The 19,469-nt window shown below is 46.1% G+C and overlaps 1 protein-coding gene across 1 annotated transcript in view; it reads left to right on the top strand.

The window, feature by feature from the left end:
- The window catches only part of MKRN1 (makorin ring finger protein 1), a 548,705-nt gene extending 543,630 nt beyond the window's left edge, over positions 1–5,075 (top strand). Inside the window, exon 7 of the mRNA XM_030215958.1 lies at positions 4,947–5,075. Within this exon, the coding sequence (XP_030071818.1) occupies positions 4,947–4,981 (35 nt within the window). The 3' untranslated portion in view covers positions 4,982–5,075. The remainder of the gene's footprint in view (positions 1–4,946) is intronic.
- Positions 5,076–19,469: the final 14,394 nt, after the last annotated feature.

The raw sequence follows: 19,469 nt of genomic DNA, 5'->3' as shown, positions 1-19,469 counted from the left end.
ATTCCTATAGCAATTGGCATAGGGTTCTGCCTGAGACTGCAGACACGTTAGCTCCATTGACAAAATAAAATACCATCATCCCATAATGTAAAATGGTTTACTGAGAATCTTGCAAAACTAAAACCAGTTGTCAACACCTATAACATCATGGTGTGGAACCCATGATGAACAGTTTAAATTAGAATGGAAAAAAAAATGATGAAAATGTATAAAAGAGCAATCAGTGATGCTAAAAAAATCATATTTACCTCTTTAATAGATAGTTCTTCATCTAGACAGTTATTTTCCATATTTAGGGGCCTTGTGCCTAAATCTTATATTAATATCGATGTTGAAAAATATCCATCATCAACTCTATTACGGCAGAGCAAAACCACATGATCCATTCCGGTTATTGCTTCCTTCTTTTTTTTTGGTAATTAAATATAAAAGATTTTGGAGACTTCTTTTTTCATTTTTTCCAGCCGCCCTGCATTTAAAAAGTTGCAGCGGTGGCGAAAAAACAGGCTCGCCTTCCTTTAAGCCCTTCCCCTTCTCTCTCAGCGTGCACTGTGCCGCCTTCGCGGAAACCGGAAGTTGCATCAGTGCACGCTGAAAGAGAAGGGGAAGGGCTTAAAGAAGAGGCGAGGCTGTTTTTTCGCTGCCGCCGCTGCAACTTTTAAATGCAGGGCAGCTGGAAAAAATGAAGCTGAGCGTCACAACGACTGTGGTAGGGAGGGAGCTGTCAGGAGCGCTGCGGGCCCAGGTGGCGCGAGGTCTGTGATGACGGAGGGCGGTAGGACTCCGGCGCCCGGCCCCCTGGAGGCCCGGGCCCGGGAATTTTTGTCCCCCCTGCCCCCCCCTCTTGGCGGCCACGCTTGCTGCTGCGAGCTTCCATGAAGAAGGAAGAATTGACTTTGTGTATCTGAATGGAACTCGCCTTGAGCTCTGCTGAGAAAGCGTGATCTAAAATCACATCCCAAAGACTAGTACCACACATAAAAGGATATAAAACACAAAAAAATGTTCTTAGGACCTAAAGAACAATTCTACAATACCATAATAGCACTAACTTCCAGGAGTCACACAGCAAGGGCAGCAGCATAAACAATGCAATATCAATATTGGAAAACTAAACAAGCCGGATTAGAACAGATCAGCCCTACATAGACATTCAGTGTTAATAGAATACCTGGTCTTTCACACATACAGAACACGGATAGACCCTTACCAGGTATAGAATAAGTAACCATGAACTAAAAATAGAAATATGTAGACAAAAATACAAATGCTTATGGATTTACAGCAATATAACTAGGCATACCTCAGACATATAGTCATATGTAAAGTATTTAAATTTTCTTCAACCCATATTCTTAAAAATACACTAATATGATTTTAAGAACTTCTGAAATTAAACCAAACCCCAAGAAACTAGACTCTCCAATGAATGCAACACTAAAATATATGCCAAATGTAAAGATAGCAAATGTAAATTTTTAAATATGACATATTCCAATCACAGTACAAATGAACAAATTAAAATAAAGCAAAAAATAGAAATGTCATTTCCTCTTTCCCCCTTCCATCTAGCGTATCCCCCTCTCCCCATTCATCCAGTGCCCCCCACTCTCCCATTCCAACCAGTGTGTCTCCTCTCTCCCCCTTCCGTGTCTCCCTTTCTCTGTCTCCCCTCCCCCTTCCATCTAGCATGTCCCCACTCCTCCCCTTCCATCCAGCATGTCCCCTCTCTCTCCTCCATTCAGCTTCTCCCCTTCTCTATCTCTACTTACATCCATCTTTTCCCACCTCTCCCATCGTCCATCCAGAATGCCCCCTCTCTCGCTCTTCTATCCAGCATGTCCTCTTTGTTTCCCCCTTTCAACCAGCATGTCCCCTCTCTCTCCTCTGTCACATGATCTTTCATCCAGTGTTTCTCTCTTTCTTCCCTCCATCCAACATCTCCCACTCCCTCCCCCTTCCATTCAGCGTTTTCTCTCTCTCTTTATCCTTCGTTTTCTCCCCTGTCTTTCTCTCTCCTTATTCACCCTGTCCACCAGTGTCTCAGTGTCCCTGTCTTTATCCTCCCTCCATATTCAGCAACTGTCCTCTTAGTGTCCATATCCTCCCTCTGTAGTCAGCATCTCTTCGCTTGCCCTATGCTCCCTTCCATGGTCTGCATTTCCTGTCTATATTCCTGTTCCTTTCCATGTCCAGCTTCTCCCTTCTCTCTTCCCTACCCCCTGTACCCCCACCCTTGGTCCAGCCTCTCTCCCTCCCTCACTCATAGACCAGCATCTCTCCTTGTGATCCAGTCTGTCTCTTCCCTCCACCAATCCCCCCAAACCAGCCTTTCTCCACATCTTCCACCTCCCCTTTGCTCCAGCAGGTCTCTCTTGTTTCCTTCCCTCTGTTTCCCCAGTATCTCTCTCCCCCTAGTCCAGTCTTTCTCTCTCTTCCTTCTATACATGGTCAAAATCACTGAGAAATCAGGACTTACCGGCTGCTGCTGCTGCTGCTATTTTCCCTTTAGTCCACCAGACCACCAGTGCAGCAGAACCAGGCTGTGGGTGTGCCCAACTACTGCAAGTTGGAAACAGATGCCTGTGAATCTGTGATGCATGCAATGGAAATGGAAGGAGAGTGGTCTTCCTGAAGTGCCTTCCACTACAACACGGCCCGCCCTTGAGGATAGAAGTTGTGTCGCAGCGGGCTGCGCATTGCGGGGGTGGACGGGCCGCGTGTCGCATCAGTGGTCAGGAGGTCATGGGGCGAGAGTGTGTCGTGGCTCTGGGAGCGCGCTGCAGAAGTCAGGCACCAGGAGGCTCACACCACGGAGAGGCACAGAGCAGTCACATCTGGCTGGGTCTGGCGGCGGCAGCCAGTGGCAGGACTCGGAGCGCCGCGGAACCATTGAAGGCAGCACCCAGAGGCCGGAGCAAGATAGATGAGGCGGAGTTGAGGTGCGCCGCGCAGGGCCCCCTTAAGCACGAGGCCCTATGCGGCCGCCTCAGTCGCCTCGGCCTAAGACCGGCCCTGCTTTTTACATCCTTAGCAAAATTCGGCCTCCAAAACTGAACAAAATACTTGCATTGAGTTTCAGCCGGTTCTGAGTTAACCACAGGGAGATCAGATCCAGTTTAAAAGTGATGATTACCATACAGTCATCGATGCCAGTGTCAAGTGGATATGGAATTGAATGGCATCTGCTTAAATTTTATGTATTTAAAAATGTATATCCTGTACTTTTCTAGGCAGGTTACAAACTAAAGCATACACAATGAAAATCATTATTAAAACATACATAAAATAAAAAAACTTCTAAACATATTTAACAAATTACACACTCTTATCCAGCGACCCATCTGTAACATTACTTTTTTGCCATTTTATATCTATCTATCTATCTATCTAGATATTTCTCAAGATTATATTTCTGGTCCCTTTCTCTTTAATATTTATCTATCTCTCCTTGGACTTCTGATAAAATCCCTTGTCTTTACCTTCTGCATATATTAACCCCTAGCCCAATTTAACCCCCCCCCCCCCCCCAAAAAAAAAAAAAAAAACAACTATCCATATAGATAGTTTTTTTTTTTTTTTTTTGGGGGGGGGGGGGGTTAAATTGGGCTAGGGGTTAATATATACAGAAGGTAAAGCCAAGGGATTTTATCAGAAGTCCAAGGAGAGATAGATAAATATTAAAGAGAAAGGGACCAGCAATATAATCTTGAGAAATACCAGAGGTTAGTAGCTTAGGTGAGGAAGCAGTCTGGGATCATGAAATGCAAAAGAAATGATTGTGAAGGTAAGAACTAAACCAAGCATAAATTGTTTCTTAGACATGAAGATCGAAAAGTCATTGGAGCAGAATATTGTAGTCAACCAAATCAAAGGCCACAGATAGGTCAAGAGAAACTGGAAAAACATCTCTGCCCATATCAAAGTATAATCAAACATAATCTAAAAACCCAAGTGATGGCAACTGAAATTTGCATTGGTTGGAAAGCATTAGTTTTCTCAAAAAGTTAATTATGAAGCAATGATCTTTTCTGCAACCTTGTCTGAACCTACAGAGTCTGCAGAGGAATTTACTCCTTCCTTGTAACCACAAGGATCAGAAGGGAAGGTAGCTCAGCTTATTTACTTTCTCCAGGGAACTGTCAGTAAAGCCTTCAATAGTAAGATGAAACAGAAAAGAAAGTGGAATGGGATTATGCAAACATCAGATGATTCTTATCAATTTTGAAGGAATAGGATTTTTGTGAAGGAACTCAGAAAAGTAATGATTCTTAGCTGTCAGCAGTTCAGATTGGTAGAATTTTGCTTGCTCTAAAAATGAAGTTCTATTAGAAAATGACAGAGTCCTAAACCAAAGCTTCTCAGCTGCACGAAGCTGTCTTTAAGTAGCCTCATGCCATGATGAAACCATGGCTGAGACTTAACTTTAAAAAATGTGGTCACCCTATCCAAAGAAGAGGAGAGGATGACATTTCAAGTAGAGAATTGTTTTGCCAAGGAACGTAAACTAAAGTGATGAGAAAAAGAGTCACAATAAAGCAAGAAGTCTTTAGTGTCCTGAACTTCCTAGTATAAGCAACAGGAGGGGAAGCAAAAGCAGAGAAACACGACCAGTAAAAAGAAATCAAACAATGGTCAGACTAGTTGACAAACGTAAGACATATTAATGTCAAGATAAGAATTAGCAGTAAATCTGAGAGACTTAAATCATCAACATACACTGGCATAGGAGTTTGAGGTTCATTCTTATCATGGTATAGGCAAAACTAAGTCCTTTTGGAGACATTACTCTTTTAAACACTCTTAACATATTCCAGGAAGTATGATGTAGTCACACTGGAGGGTGATGCATATAATTATTTCAGTCAGGCATGATTGAGGAATAAAGTGTCAGGTAACAGCTTTTTGTGTAAGCTTTGCATAAATTAATCTCTGCTCTTTTGTAGACCCAGAGAAGGAACCACATTTGGGAGTTGATTGAGGAGCGAGAGGGCAATAATTTGTTTGAAAACGATGAGGATGATATGGTGACCTTTGAGCTAGGCGAAATGCTGCTCATGCTATTGGCAGCAGGCACTGATGATGACCTCACAGACTCAGAAGATGAATGGGACTTGTTTCATGAGGAACTGGATGATGATTATGACTCAGATCTATAGCACCTTCTATTTGAATTTGGACTGTCTGCCCTTCTTCAGACAGTAGCTATTTCTTATGGTGATGTGGCAGTGCCAGTGTTTGTCCTAGGCAAGCCTATCATTTTCAGGTGCTGTTCCAAGAAATCTTAGCCAGGATCTCTCCCCATACCTCTTTTTTCCTCTCCCAGTGTTTCTTTCTTTCTGGGGAATGTTTATCCCCTGATGTTTGCAATATATAAATGAAATAAATCTTTAAAAAAAATCACATTCTGTAAAAACAAATTTGCATATCAGATAGTTTTAATATCTAGTTTCTTTTTATAGCTGGTGCCAGGAAATGTCAGATTTTTCTAGCTTTACATTTACAGTGATAAAGAAAATGTTTTGGGACCTTGGCCAGAAACCAGCTTTTTCAGTCAGTAAATATGGGGGCATATAACAAAATATGTTTGTTTACTGTTATATCCCATCTCAAAAAAGATACTGCAGAGCTAGAAAGATATAAAGATACTGCAGAGCTAGAAAGATATAATAAAGTGTAAAAAAAAAAATGATGGGGTTGAGGGTGAAACAGCTACTTTATAAAGAAAGGATTGGGGCTCTTCAGCTTGTGAAAGATATAATAAAGATTTATAAAGCCATGAGTAGTGCACAACAAGTTAATTGTAAATAGTACTATATTTACCCTTTCATATAGAACAAAGGTTAAAGAGTATTCTATGAAACTAATTAGTTGCAGGTTCAAAACAGTTTTTAAAAAAGTATTTTAATGCCCCTTTTTTTGTTTTGTAATTACAATTTACAAAACATATGCAAGTCAGGTACATCTGACTTGCATATGCAATATGTGGAAAATAAGGATAAGGCTGAACTGCCTAACGATTATTTTAGCTCTGTGTTCACGAATGAAAAACTGGGGGTAGGGCTGCAGAAAGCAAAGGCTAAAGGGGATGGAGGTATGGTAGACCAAGACCCGTTTACGGAGGACTGTGTTTGTGAGGGGCTTGCCAAACTAAAAGTAGACAGAGCGATGGGGCCTGATGGGATACAGCCGAGGGTGCTTAAGGAACTCGGAGAAGTTTTGCCGGCTCCGCTGACAGACCTCTTCAATGCTTCCTTAGAAACTGGAGTGATCCCGCTGGACTGGAGAAGGGCGAATGTGGTTCCTTTGCACGAGTGGAAGTAAGGAGGAGGTAGGGAATTACAGACCTGTCGGTCTGACCTCGGTGGTGAGTAAGCGAATGGAAACGCTTCTAAAAAAAGAGGATTGTGACATTTTTTGAACTACATGGAATGCGGGACCCGAGGCAGCATGGCTTCACTAGTGGCAGGTCGTGTCAAACGAATCTGACTGTGTTCCTCGACTGGATGACCAAACAGTTGGATGTGGGAGGGGCGCTTGATGTAGTATACTTGGATTTCAGCAAAGCCTTTGACACGGTTCCGCACAGGCGACTGATAAATAAATTGAGTGCCCTTGGTGTGGGACCTAGAGTAACTGATTGGGTAAAAAATTGGTTGAATGGTAGGAGACAGAGGGTAGTGGTAAATGGAGCTTGCTCTGAAGAAAAGGATGTCGTCAGTGGAGTACCACAGGGATCGGTCCTAGGGCTGGCTCTTTTTAACGTCTTTGTGAGCGATATTGCGGAAGGGCTGTCTGGTAAGATTTGTCTCTTTGCGGATGATACTAAACTCTGCAACAGGGTGGACACCCTGGAGGGTGTGAATGACATGAGGAAGGATCTAGCGAAGCTAGAGGAATGGACCGATATTTGGCAACTAAGGTTTAATCCCAAAAAATGCAGGGTCGTGCACTTGGGTCGCAAAACTCCGAGGGAACGGTACAGTATAGTGGGTGTAGTGCTTCAGTGTGTGAAGGAAGAGCGGGACTTGGGGGTGATTGTGTCGGGACGACCTTAAAGCTTTCAAACAGGTACATAAGTACATAAGTAGTGCCATACTGGGAAAGACCAAAGGTCCATCTAGCCCAGCATCCTGTCACCGACAGTGGCCAATCCAGGTCAAGGGCACCTGGCACGCTCCCCAAACGTAAAAACATTCCAGACAAGTTATACCTAAAAATGCGGAATTTTTCCAAGTTCATTTAATAGCGGTCTATGGACTTGTCCTTTAGGAATCTATCTAACCCCTTTTTAAACTCCGTCAAGCTAACCGCCCGTACCACGTTCTCCGGCAACGAATTCCAGAGTCTAATTACACGTTGGGTGAAGAAAAATTTTCTCCGATTCGTTTTAAATTTACCACACTGTAGCTTCAACTCATGCCCTCTAGTCCTAGTATTTTTGGATAGCGTGAACAGTCGCTTCACATCCACCCGATCCATTCCACTCATTATTTTATACACTTCTATCATATCTCCCCTCAGCCGTCTCTTCTCCAAGCTGAAAAGCCCTAGCCTTCTCAGCCTCTCTTCATAGGAAAGTCGTCCCATCCCCACTATCATTTTCGTCGCCCTTCGCTGTACCTTTTCCAATTCTACTATATCTTTTTTGAGATACGGAGACCAGTACTGAACACAATACTCCAGGTGCGGTCGCACCATGGAGCGATACAACGGTAGAAAAAGCAACAGCCAAAGCCAGAAGGATGCTTGGATGCATAAAGAGAGGCATGAAAAATAAAAAAGGTGGGAATATAAGCCAGGCTATCCAAAGAATGGAACCAAATTATCTTTTTTAAAAAAACAAAGTTTAATAATTTCCAAACAAATAGTAATGTAACAATCACACATTAAAAATGACTCGACACAACGTTGTGTTTCGGCCGAATAGGCCTACATCAGGAGTCTATAAACATAAACAAACAATAAATAAATAAATTAAGCATAAAAAATAATAATATACAGTAAAAATTATACTAAAAGAGGAACATATATAGATTATCAAAAAGATCAAAAAAACCACCATGTAAATGCAAAAAATAAAATTCTATTAGCATAAAGCCATAAAGAGAGGCATGACCAGCAAGAAAAAGGAGGTGATAGTGCCGTTGTATAAGTCTCTGGTGAGGCCTCATTTGGAGCACTGCATGCAATTCTGGAGACTGCACCTACGGAAGGATATAAACAGGATGGAGTCGGTCCATAGGGTGGCTACGAAATTAGTAAGCGGTCTTGAATGCAAAAATTATAGGGACAGGCTTATGAACCTCAACATGTATATGCTGGAAGAGAGGAGACATGATAGAGACATTTAAATATATCAAGGGCATTTATGTACAGGAAGAGTGCGTTTTCAAATGAAGGCGAGCTCTGGAATGAGGGGGCATATGACAAAGATAAGAGGGAATAGGCTTAGGAGTAAGCTAAGGAAGTATTATTTCACAGAAAGGGTGGTGGAGGCATGGAATGGCCTCCCGGTGGAGGTGGTGGAGTCGAGGACTGTTCCAGAATTTAAAAAGGCATGGGATAAGCATGTGTGATCGCTTAGGAACAGGAAGAATTAGGGGTTACAGAGGATGGGCAGACTGGATGGGTCATATCATTGGAGCCGACTCTGTGGGTGCTTGAGCACCCCCAATATTGAGAAAATTCCTTGTATGTGTCCAGGGAGGGGTCATTTCCATTGGGCTTAGCACCCCCAATAATTTTGAAAAGTTGGCTCCTATGGGTCATATGGCCTTTATCCGCCGTCATGTTTCTATGTTTCTATCTTGATTAAATTCAGAGGATACCTCCTAGAAAGAAAATAAGAGAGAGCACTAATGAGTGCTACCCAAAAATAATTTATTTAAATAAGAAAAACTTATCTAGTATGATTCTTGATCTTATTCCCAATAAGAAGGAGATTCATTATTATTAAATCCAGAAACTGAAATATATTAAATTTTTGTTTATTTATTGTATTTCATATATTGCCACATGCCTACAAAGGCTTCTGAGCAGTTTACAGTATTAAAATTAGAAGGGGTAGGAGAGGAAATGGAAAAGGGTAGTAGAGAAGCACAAGATATCAAATGGAGGAAGAACCAAAGGTTTCAATGAGCAGAAGAGTTTTGCTTGTTCTTTTCAACAGGAGGATGGAAGGTTGGTTTTTGACCTAGCAGTTTTACACAGGAGCCTATTTTCCAGGAGGGGTGTGAACTTAACATGGATCAGGGGTGGGGGGCAGTGGCGTAGCCAAGGGTGGGCCCAGGCCCACCCACTCTGAGCTCAGGCCCACTCAGTAGCAGCACACCTATGATGTGGCTGGCAGGGATCCCAAGCCCCACCAGCCGAAAACTCTCAACAACTGCATACCTTGTAAATAGCAGATCTTCACCTGCAGCGAGCAGCAACTGATACATGCTGTGGGGCCAACATGAGCAGTGTGTACTAGTTGCTGCTCACAGCTAATGAAAATCTACTATTTAAAAGATATGCAGGGGAGGGTGTTTGAGAGACCATATGGCATGCAGGTGAGAGAGGGCGAGACCATATCACATATCACTTGTGGGACAAGGCGGAGTTCTTCGGGCCACCCATCTTGGGCCCATGCCCACCAAAAATTGAGTGTCTGGCTACGCCCCTGGTGGGGGGGGGGGGGGGGGATATGTTGCAACTTCTCTTGGCCTCCCTAACATCTTCTGATAATTTTATATAAATCTGACAAAACTAAAAATGTATTAGGTGACTGGGGGAGGGGAGAGTTATCAGTGGGGGCCACCGTTAAGGCATGTTATTTTGCTGTTACCTCCAGTTATTAGTTACTAGGTCTCATTGCATAAAATGAAATCTGTGCTAAAATAGCACAGATTAGTGGCAAAATAATATGTCTTAACATTGATAACTACTCCCCATAATTGTGTATATGTATTTGTGAAATACATGAATACTCCTCAAAGATAAGCTTCTCATGATCCTCATAGACTACCCTGAAAATTTGGTGTGGATTAGATGGTGTCATTGCAAAAATGTTATTAGGCATTATTTTGTATATGTGCTAATGGATTCAAAAAAAATATACCCTTGTCAATTACAAAAAAATATACCCTTGTCATGATACTTGTCCGGCCCCTGAAAAATGTTAGTTTGGTGTAGAACAGATTGCAAACCAGGAAGCTGTTGGTGAATAACAAATGAGCATGTGTATTGATCAACTATTATATATATATATGTCTAGGAAAAAATATTCTCTGAGGACAAGGAGGATGCTCATATTCTTCGAGGACAAGAAGGCTGAATCATTCTCACAAGTGGGTCGATCCGTGTTGGACCGAGAATCGGCATAATAACCAGCAAAAATTCTCTAGAGCCTTCTGGTGCCTGTTCTGTGCCCCACCGCGCATACGCAGAGTGCCTTCCCGCCTGCACTCTTCAGTTGTTTTTTCTCTGCGTGAGGAGCAGCGGTTTTTTCCAAAGCTCCTTTTTCACCCGGGAAAGAGCCTTATTTTGTGCCTGTCACTGATTTTTTCCTTTGTCGCAGGCCGCATAAGCCTGCTCAGTCAGGTTTCTCCATTTTTGTGCCGTTATTTTTCTTTTAGGCCAATCAAGTCTTTTAATTTAGCCGAAGCTATCTTCCCTTCCATGTCATCGAAGACTCCCAGTGGCTACAAACGTTGTACTCGGTGCAACCGGACCATCTCGGGTACTGATACACATTCTTGGTGTATCCAGTGCCTTGGGCCCAACCACGGCCCGGCAAATTGTGTCCTTTGTCTTCATATGAAGAAAAGGACACAAATTTCCCGAGAAGCTCAAAGAGAGAAACTTTCTGGAGCTCGGTCTGGTCGTTCAACATCGAGGTCGGCAGCATCGGCGTTGATTTTGAGGGAGGCATTGACATTGGGAGTCAAGGTAGGGGTGGCTGCTGCGAGGCCCAGAGACACTGAGAGCAGCGAGTGGGTCTCCACCTACCTCAAGGCCTCCTGCTGTTCAGGCCCCCCAGGATCGGCCTTTGTCAGACCCGACCCCAAGGCGACGGGAGGATTCGACGTCTTCCTCATCAGTACTGAGGAGCTTGAGTGAGGTATTTTGGGCAAAGGCAAAGAAGCACTGACACAGATCTCCTTTGACACACGGTGCCAGGATCTCCGGGGTGCCGAGGAATCTGGCCCCTGAGAAGCGTCTACGCCGGGAGGATCGCACCCCCTCCATTCTAGAGGTGCCGATGCATGCATCTCCCAGCAACCGAGATCCTGCTCCCACGCCCCAGGCGCTTCTGCATCCTGATCTCTAACTGGCCCCACAGCCTTTACCAATGGCAGCTCTCGACGAGCGTATCCGGGCCTTGCTCCCAGAGCTTTTGGAGGGCTTACTGCATTGATCGGCATCAGGGAAGCTGCACCTACCATGCCTTCTGCTGATGCTTTCTCTAGCCCGCAGTGCGGCCTCTGGCACCGGCATCACTTTTGGCCCAGGTGTCGATTGAAACCCAGGCCAGTTCTCCTTTGATGTCGGTGGAGGAAGCTTTGCCGGATTCAAGGTGGGAGCCAACTCCTCGACACCATTCTCAAGACCACGGGTCCTCAATGTCGAGGGGGACCCAGTCTCGGGACATCCCTGAGGGAAATAATGTCTGATACCGAGGAGGAACGCTCGTGGGAATCGGAGGAGGATCCCAGGTACTTTTCCTCTGGTGAGTCCTATAGGATCCCTTCTGAGCCTTTTGAGAGGAGGCTGTCTCCATTGAGAGCCTCTCATTCACCTCTTTTGTACGGGAAATGGCTGAGGCCATTCCATTCCCTGTAGAAGTAGAGGATGAGCCCAGGGATAAGATGCTCAAGGTCCTGGACTACACCTCAACTCCTAAAGAGGCAGTAATGGCTCCTCTGCACGAGGTACTCAAGGCACTCTTTCCCTGTGGTCCCAAAGAAAATAGATACCTAGTATCGGATCCACGGGGAACCTGGGTAGTCGAGGTCTCAGTTACCCCACATCTCCATGGTTGTGGATGCCGCTCTCAAAAGAGCCAAGAGCACTAGGGACTATGCCTTGGCTCCCCCAGGAAGAGAAGCTTGAACCTTGGACTCTTTTGGGAGAAAAATGTACCAGGCCGCTATTCTCATCTCCTATATTCAATCTTACCAGCTCTTCACGAGCGCCTACTTGCGGAACTCGGTGAGGAAGATGTCTGACTTGGTCGATGCGCTCCTTCCAGAGCAGGCTGAGCTTTTTTGCCAGTTGGTCAAGCAGCAGAAGATGTGTCACAAGTTCTTGACCAGGGGCACTTACGATACTTTTGACATGGCATCCAGAATCTCTGCCCAGGGTATAGCGATGCACAGACTCTCATGGTTGCATGTTTCTGACCTGGACCAGCAGAGAATGGCAGATGCCCCTTGCCGGGGGGGGGAGGGGGGTAATCTTTTAGGAGAGAAGGTTGAGGTGCTCGTTGACCAGATCAAAAAGCACACTGATGCTATGTCTTCTGTCTCCTACCGGGCGTCTTTTGCAACCACCTCCTCATCTAGGAGGTATTTTGGTGGGTCACAGAGTGCTTCCTATTCCTATACTAGGCGTAGGTATGCTCCTGCGGATCGCCAGCCTGCTCAGGCTCAACCCCAGCGCGCTCGTTCTTGTCAACAGCATGCGCCCAAGGCCCCTGCTGTTCCCCAGCAAAAGCAAGGGACGGACTTTTGACTGGCTCTAGTAGAATATAGCCGCAGTAAAAGTGTCCATGCCGGACAACTTATCAGTTGGGAGGAAGTTAAAATTTTTTCACCAAAGGTGGCTTCTTATAACCTCCGACCGATGGGTTCTTCAAATAGTCAGGTTAGAATACACCCTCAATTTGATATCCAAACCCCCAAATTGCCCACCAAGAGCTCATTCATTCATCTCTCAGCACAAGCAGGTACTTGCAGAGGAACTCTCCACCCTTCTAAAGGCCCATGCGGTCGAACCCGTTCCACCAGGGGAAGAAGGGTAGGGATTCTATTCCAGGTACTTCCTTGTGCAGAAAAAGACAGGGGGGATGCGTCCCATCCTAGACCTAAAGGCCCTGAACAAATTTCTAGTCAGAGAAAAGTTCAGGATGGTTTCCCTAGGCACCCTTCTTCCCATGATCCAGAAGAATGACTGACTGGCTGTGCTCTGGACTTAAGGATGCATATACACACATCCCGATACATCCAGGTCACAGGAAGTATCTTCAACTTCGGCTGGGAGCACATCACTTTCAGTACCGCGTTTTGCCTTTTGGCCTCACGTCAGCTCCCAGGGTATTTACTAAATGTCTAGCAGTAGTTACAGCATTGATACGCAGACTGGGAGTGCATGTGTTCCCTTATCGCGGCGATTGGCTGGTGAAGAGCATCTTGGAGGTAGGTGCTCAGGAGTCCATGTGGAAGACTATTCAGATGCTGTAGCTTGTAGGGTTTGTAGTAAATTACCCTAAGTGCTATCTCCATCCTGTTCAACAATTGGAGTTCATAGGAATCCTGCTCGACACACAGACTGTCCGAGCCTATCTTCCAGAGATGCTTGCAGACAATCTTCTGTCCCTCACATCCAAGGTTCGGACGTCGCAGCAGGTCACAGCTCAGCAGATGTTGAGATTGTTGGGCGACATAACTTCCACAGTATATGTTACACCAATGGCACGTCTTCTGTTTTTAGGCTTGTATTACCCTCCCAAAATTGTAATGGGCCCATTCAAATCTGGGATGAAGAAATAAAGCCAAGGCCATGTATGAGAGAGTCAAATTCTTTTTATTACTTACCAAAACAGATACAAATACAAAGGGTAATTTCTCATGGGAGAACAGGCAGTACTGTTACACAAACATGTTAGCTGCTTCTGCCCTTCTCCAAAGTAAAGCTTGGACACTGTCACTTATATATATTCATCTTTGGCAACAGTTCAAATGCAGTTTATAGTATAAAAAAACTGATTAGCACTTCTCGGAAAGCCTAGTCAGCCTCCCACAGGAATTATCTTGTTCCTGTTTCCAGCCACCTGTTTCCCCTATATCACTAAATCATATTGTCCTGTTTCTGCACCCTTATCTTTCTCCTTTTGTCTGCACGCAAGGGTGTCTGCACATATCATGAGCTCTTGAGTCACACAGAAGTCACTGAGGCTTGGGCCTATTGATAACTCAGGCCTGAACCAAGGTTCATGGTTATGCCAATATTGTATATTTCTACACTTCACATAAGATCTGCTCAATGGACCCTGACTTCTCAGTGGTATCAAGCCACAGGAAGTCTGGAGGATCTCATCCGAGTGTCCCCCAAGCTTGTACGCTCTCTTCATTGGTGGACAATTCGGTCCAGTCTGACCTTGGGACTACCTTTCCAAATTCCCCAGCTACAAAAAGTGCTGATGACGGATGCATCACTCCTGGGGTGGTGGGTTCATGTAGATGGGCTTCACACTTAAGGAACCTGGTCCCTCTGGGAAATAGATCTTCAGATTAATCTCCTGGAGCTCCCAGCAATCTGGAATGGTCTAAAGGCTTTCAGAGATCAGCTGGCCAACCAAATTATCCTAATTCAAACAGACAATCAGGTTGTGATGTATTACACCAACAAGCAGGATGGCACTGGATCTCGCCCTCTGTGTCAGGAAGCCGTCCAGATGTGGCTCTGGGCACGCCGTTACGGCATGTTTCTACAAGCCACTTATCTGGAAGGGATAAACAGTGGCCTGGCCGACAGAATGAGCAGGATAATGCAACCTCACGAGTGGTCTCTGAGCATGGATGTAGCCCGCAATATCCTCGGTGGATCTTTTTGCCATTCAACTCAACCACAAGATCCCTCAGTTCTGTTCCAGGCTTCAGGCCATGACAGACTAGCGTCAGATGCCTTCCTTCTTCCTTGGGGGACAGGTCTTCTGTATGTGTGTCCTCCCATACCTGTAGTGGGAAAAACTTTGTTGAAACTCAAGCAAGACCGCGGAATCATGATTCTGATCGCGCCCTACTGGCTGTGACAGATTTGGTTCCCTCTTCTTCAGGAATTGTCCTCTGAAGAACCGTGGAGATTGGAGTGTTTTCCGACCCTCATCATGCAGAATGAGGAGTCGCTTCTACATCCCAATCTCCAGTCTGTGTCTCTCACGGCCTGGATGTTGAGAGCCTAAAATTTGCTTTCTTGGGTCTGTCAGAGGGTATCTCCCAGGTCTTGCTGGCTTCCAGGAAAGATTCCACTAAGAGGTGTTACTCTTTTAAATGGGGGAGATTTGCCATCTGGTGTGACAGCCAGGCCATAGATCCTCTTTCTTGTCCTACACAGACCCTATTGAATACCTTCTACACTTGTCAGAGTCTGGTCTTACGACCAACTCTGTAAGGGTTCACCTTAGTTCAATTTAGTGCTTATCATCAGCGTGTAGAAGCTAAGCCTATCCCAGGACAGCCTTTAGTTGTTCGCTTCATGAGAGATTTGCTTTTGTCAAAGCCCCCTGTCAAACCTCCACCACCAGTGTCATGGGATCTTAACGTTGTTCTCACCCAGCTAATGAAAACTCCTTTTGAGCCACTGAATTCCTGCCATCTGAAGTACTTGACCTGGAAGGTCATTTTCTTGATGGCTGTTACTTGAGTTCATAGGGTCAGTGAGCTTAAGGCCTTAGTAGAGGATGTATCTTATACTAAGTTTCATCACAACAAAGTAGTCCTCCGCACGCACCCTAAGTTCCTGACGAAGGTGGTGTCGGAGTTCCATCTGAACCAGTCGACTGTCTTGCCAACATTCTTTCCCCGACCTCGTGCCCATCCTGGCGAAAGCAGTTTGCACACCTTGGACTGTAAGAGAGCATTGGCCTTTTTCATGGAGCGGATGAAGCCCTTCAGATAGTCCGCCCAGTTGTTTGTTTCTTTTGATCCCAACAGGAGGGGACTCACCATCGGTAAACACACCGTTTCCAATTGGCTAGCAGATTGCATTTCCTTCAATTATGCCCAAGCTGGGCTGACTTTAGAGGGTCATGTCATGCCTCATAATGTTAGAGCCATGCCTGCATCAATGGCCCACTTGAAGTCAGCCTCTGTTGAAGAGATTTGCAAAGCTGTGACGTGGTCTTCAGTCCACATATTTATATCTCATTACAGCCTTGAGTAGGTGTCACAGTCGTGCCCAGGTTTCAGGCTCTCCATCATCTTGCCCCCTGGTGGCCAGACCTGGTGGCTGCATTTGATTGTCTGTGTGCTGTTTCCCGTTCCAGACTTCAGCTCAGTCCAGTCCGGATCTTCCGGCCTGCCAGACTTGCTTGTCTTGTTTGAGCCTGCACAGCACCCGTAGCTGCCTTGTGATTGCTGCAGCTGAATATCAGCTGCTGCTGGGCTTATTAGCCATTTGGAAACTCTCTGCTTTGCCTTTGCATCGCTTAAGGCCCTGGTTTGTTGGTGCTTGTTGCACTTCTGCCTAGTCCAGTTTTAGTCTGTATTCTTGCCTGATTCTAGTTTAGTCTTTGTGTAGCTTTGTGTTCTGTACTGCTTGTTTACTATATTGCTTGTTTCCCAGTCTTGGTTCTTGTTTGTATTTCTGTGTCTAGTTCTTGGTTGTCTCTGTTTCTTGTTTCGTGGCTGCTTGGCAGCTTTCAGTCTGTCTCTTGTCTACCAGTGTTTGTCCCTGTTTCAGTGGCTGCTTGCAGCTTTCAGTTCTGTACCTTGTCTGTCTGAGAGTCCTAGTCTAGTATTCTGCCTAGCCTCCCTATGTATTCTGGACCCTGTGTGTATCCTGCTAGTTTCCAGTTCCTGCCCTGTCCGGTAAGTCCTGCCGGCCACCTGCACCCAGGGGCTCAACTCCTGAGGAACGGTGGTCAAGTGCAGGTGAAGTCTAGCTGGCCCTATCAGAGTTCTGCCTTATCCCTGTGTGGGGTGGTTTTGCCTGCCACTGCCGCTCCTCGGCAGTGGCCCAAGGGCTCACAAACCTAGTTCCTGCTTTGGAAAACGTGACAGTAGGATACCCAACTCGACAGTCAGTTCAGGTAGTCAGTGTTACAGAATCTGTTTGGTGTCTAGAATCCAACTCCACCTTCCTTAGGCCTATTTTATTCTGTTCCAGGCTACACTTTCAGCTAGCTGTATATAGTTTCAGGCATGGGCACAGTTTTTGGGGGGGGGGGGGGGGGGGGGGGGGGGGCTGAGCGAGCTGCTCCTACCCAAACCTCCTTGGACTAACCCACCACTATCTTCTCTTCTCCCGGCCGCTGCTATGGCAGCCTGGAGGAACCGCGAACTTCCTTGCTCTTCCCTTTCCTTCTTTGCCTCTCGTTCGCTCCCTCCCTTTCCCTCCCTGGCAAAGCATAATGCAAACGTGCGCAGGGCCGTACTCCTGCTGTGCGTGCCGCTGCTGGCCTCCCTCCTCCCTCACTCGCCTCATAATATAAGTTCTTGTTTCTGGAGAAAGGAGGGAAGCCGGCAGCAGCACGCGCAGGACCACGGCCCGCACACATTTTTATTTTGTTTTGTAGCAGCGTCGGATGCAGGGGTGATGGAGAGAGTGAAGGAGAGAGAGGTATGAAAGGGCAGGGTAAAGCACAGAAGCTCGCGGTTCCTCCTGGCTGCCATAGCAGCAGCCGGGAGGAGTAGCTAGTAGTTTGGCGCCTATGGCCCTAACCTTGCTGGGGGGCGGTAGAGAGAGTGAGTGAGAGGACAGGTGAGGCAGGGAAGGGGAGTGAGAGAGGACATTAATGGAGGGGTGAGGCAGAGATGTTCGATTGAGGGATGAAGGGGAGATGCTGGATGGAAAGGAATGAAAGAGAGATGGACGATCCTGCAAAGGGGAGAGAGAGAGGGGGAGATGCTGAATGGAAGGGGGAAGAGAACACGATGGAAAGGAATGAGAGAGAAAGAGAGAGAGATGAGGGATGCTGCATAAGGGGAGAGAGAGGGGGTATACGCTGGATAGAAGGGGGATGGGCGGGGAGAGAGGAGAATTGCTGGACCACATGGATGGATGGAGGGGGCAGGGGGAGAGGAAATTTGCTGGAGATGGATGGAGGAGAGGGCAGGGGACAATGGAGAGTTGCTGGACATGGATGGAGAGTTGCTGGACATGGATGGAGGGGAAAGAATAGAAATCGCTGGACATGAAGAGCAGGGCAGGAGAGAGAGAAGAATTGCTGGACATGGATAGATGGAGGAGGCAGAGGAGAAAGGAAATTTGCTGGATATGGATAGATGGAGGAGAGGGCGGGGGAGAAAGGAGAGTTGCTGGACATGGATGGATGGAGGGGAGGGCAGGGGAGAGAGGAGAGTTGCTGGACATGGATTGATGGAGGGGAGGGAAGACAGGAAGTAGATGCACATTGTAACCAGGTGCCCCTAGGTGCAGCCAAGGATAGAACAATCTCCTCCAGCCACAGGCTCCCAGCACAATGAAGAAATAGATGTCCACCAGTAACTTCAATCTTAAGGACTTTTATTCCATGCAGGTTTCTAGTACCCAGTTCCAACAGCAGCATAGCACATACCAGGATTCAATACAGGCTTACAGGCTCCAGTCTGAGCTCTTTAGCCAATGCACAATAAACAGTAATTCAATTCCCAAGACAAACAGTTCTTTCAGTTCATCATCACAGTTCAGTCACCAAGCAGCAATTTCTACCTTTATCCTCTTTACCTTCAGGAGAGTTCTATATTTAGGGACTCCTTCTACCCAAGGGTTTCCACCTGCATCAGCTTCACAGTGAATTCAATACTTTTGGGACTTCCTCTCACCCAGGAATTTCATCCTGCTTCAGTACTTTAGGGACCTCCCTGCCCAAGAGTTTCAGCCTGCAAATACTTTAGGGACCACCCTACCCAAGGGTTTGCAGCCTGCAACTGCTTCTCTCCTTCTGCTTCTCTCTCCTGAACTGAACTGAACTCCTGGGACTCTTTCCCACCTGCCTAATCAATCCCTGGCTTCAGCTACCACAACCAATCATTCTCCTTCCATTAGCTTCATCACACCCCAAACCAGCTGAGTTGAGCATTAACTAATGAGACCAATGATGAGCTCCTGCACACAGGGTTTCCCACTCTCTTTCCACCTAGTGGCAAGCCAATCTACACAACCTGCCAGCTTACACCCATGTCTTCCCTGATTGCAGCTAGGAGTCCAGTCCGGGTTCTTCATCTCCCCCTCTGGCTCCTTGCCTGCAGTGCCTTCTGGGACTTGTATTTCAGACTGAAACTGCCTTAACCGAACTATCCTGGAGGTGACCTTTATCACAACATGGATGGAGGGGAAGGGAGTGAGGAGAAATGCTGGATATGGATAGAGGGGAAACTGCTGAATTTAAGGGCTGGATCGGAACACTTTGAGGGCAGATGCTGAAACTGGAGGAAGGATAGGGACAGGGCTACAGATGGTAGACAGGACGCTAAGGACACAGGAGGATGGGTGGACATGGTGAGTGAAAAAATATCAATGGAAAGATGACACTGCGAATAGAA

Source organism: Microcaecilia unicolor, chromosome 10 (assembly GCF_901765095.1).
Source record: "Microcaecilia unicolor chromosome 10, aMicUni1.1, whole genome shotgun sequence".
NCBI classification, from domain to species: domain Eukaryota; kingdom Metazoa; phylum Chordata; class Amphibia; order Gymnophiona; family Siphonopidae; genus Microcaecilia; species Microcaecilia unicolor.
This window is presented reverse-complemented; position numbering and strand designations above follow the sequence as displayed.